The following is a 965-nucleotide window of genomic DNA, read 5'->3' as shown; positions in this document are numbered from 1 at the left end:
TTTTTCCAGAGCTTCCATGATGACTTTTCCATGAGACGCAACCCTTGGATTTGATGTGATGGCAGCAGCATTGTAGAGGTTTCCAAATCCACCGAAATACCTCTGAGTCCAGGGGTAGACAATCAAACACCTGTGGAAACAGAAAATTTTAAATAGCTCACAATTATTAAAGAAGAGTCATATAATCTTGCACATTCTTTAAGGGAGTGAATATCAGAAACATGGTCATACCTGGAAAAAGCTGCTTGCCCAACGACCGCATAGTCGATCTTGGAGAAGATGTCCTGGATCGTGGTGCGCTCAAAGTCTGTCCACACAACCATTTTGCTTTGTTGAGTTTTTCACTTGTCCTGTTAGTCAGCAGGTCACGGCGTGCAGCTTTTAAAGGTCTGTTTCGCTCCACCCATAGATATGCAGTTGGGTGGAGTTAGACAGTGGGATGTGCCAGTGTGGGGTTTGGCAGGACTATATTCACTTCACCATCAAACTGAATCAAAGAAAATGATTCAGTTTTTTCATTATCATTGAATCATAAATTAAATTCTAAATTATTTTCATTCGTCACTCTCAAAATCTGCGAATTTAGCCTCTGACCACTCAGATAGCTAATTGTGTCTACTCAGGTATACATGTGAGCCTCATTAGCTTTTATTATTTTATGTCCTGTTTTTTACATTTCACTGCAATGAAGGATCACCTCTGTCTAAACAGGAAATCTCAACTTTTGAGCTCTTTTGTGAACAAAAAAAGAAAAAAGTAAAAAATAAACCCACAGATATCCAGGAAACATTTACTGCTCTCAGGGTGGATCCACCTGTTGGAAGTTTAGATAAGGCAGAAACAAACGTCATCCTCAAACCTTAGTCATCGTAAGTTTTAACTGCCTGAACAAACGGCAGTTAACTGCAGAATTTCAATTTGGAGTAATGACTCCTTGGCAATCTACATGTCTATATTTAAATCAT

General features: G+C 39.1%; 1 protein-coding gene across 1 annotated transcript in view; it reads right to left on the bottom strand.

Moving 5' to 3' along the window:
- The window catches only part of LOC102204170 (hemoglobin subunit beta-2-like), a 2,214-nt gene extending 1,891 nt beyond the window's left edge, over nucleotides 1-323 (bottom strand). Inside the window, exons 1-2 of the mRNA XM_005749959.2 lie at nucleotides 232-323; nucleotides 1-130 (exon numbers count right to left, since the gene is read on the bottom strand). The exon at nucleotides 1-130 is cut by the window's left edge and continues 1 nt beyond it. Coding sequence (XP_005750016.2) covers nucleotides 1-130; nucleotides 232-323 — 222 coding nt within the window. The remainder of the gene's footprint in view (nucleotides 131-231) is intronic.
- Nucleotides 324-965: the final 642 nt, after the last annotated feature.

This window comes from Pundamilia nyererei, unplaced genomic scaffold, assembly GCF_000239375.1.
Source record: "Pundamilia nyererei isolate P.nyererei 1_Seehausen unplaced genomic scaffold, PunNye1.0 scaffold00258, whole genome shotgun sequence".
NCBI lineage: Eukaryota > Metazoa > Chordata > Actinopteri > Cichliformes > Cichlidae > Pundamilia > Pundamilia nyererei.
The sequence above is the reverse complement of the archived record's forward strand: the minus strand, read 5'-3'. Positions and strand labels throughout refer to the sequence as shown.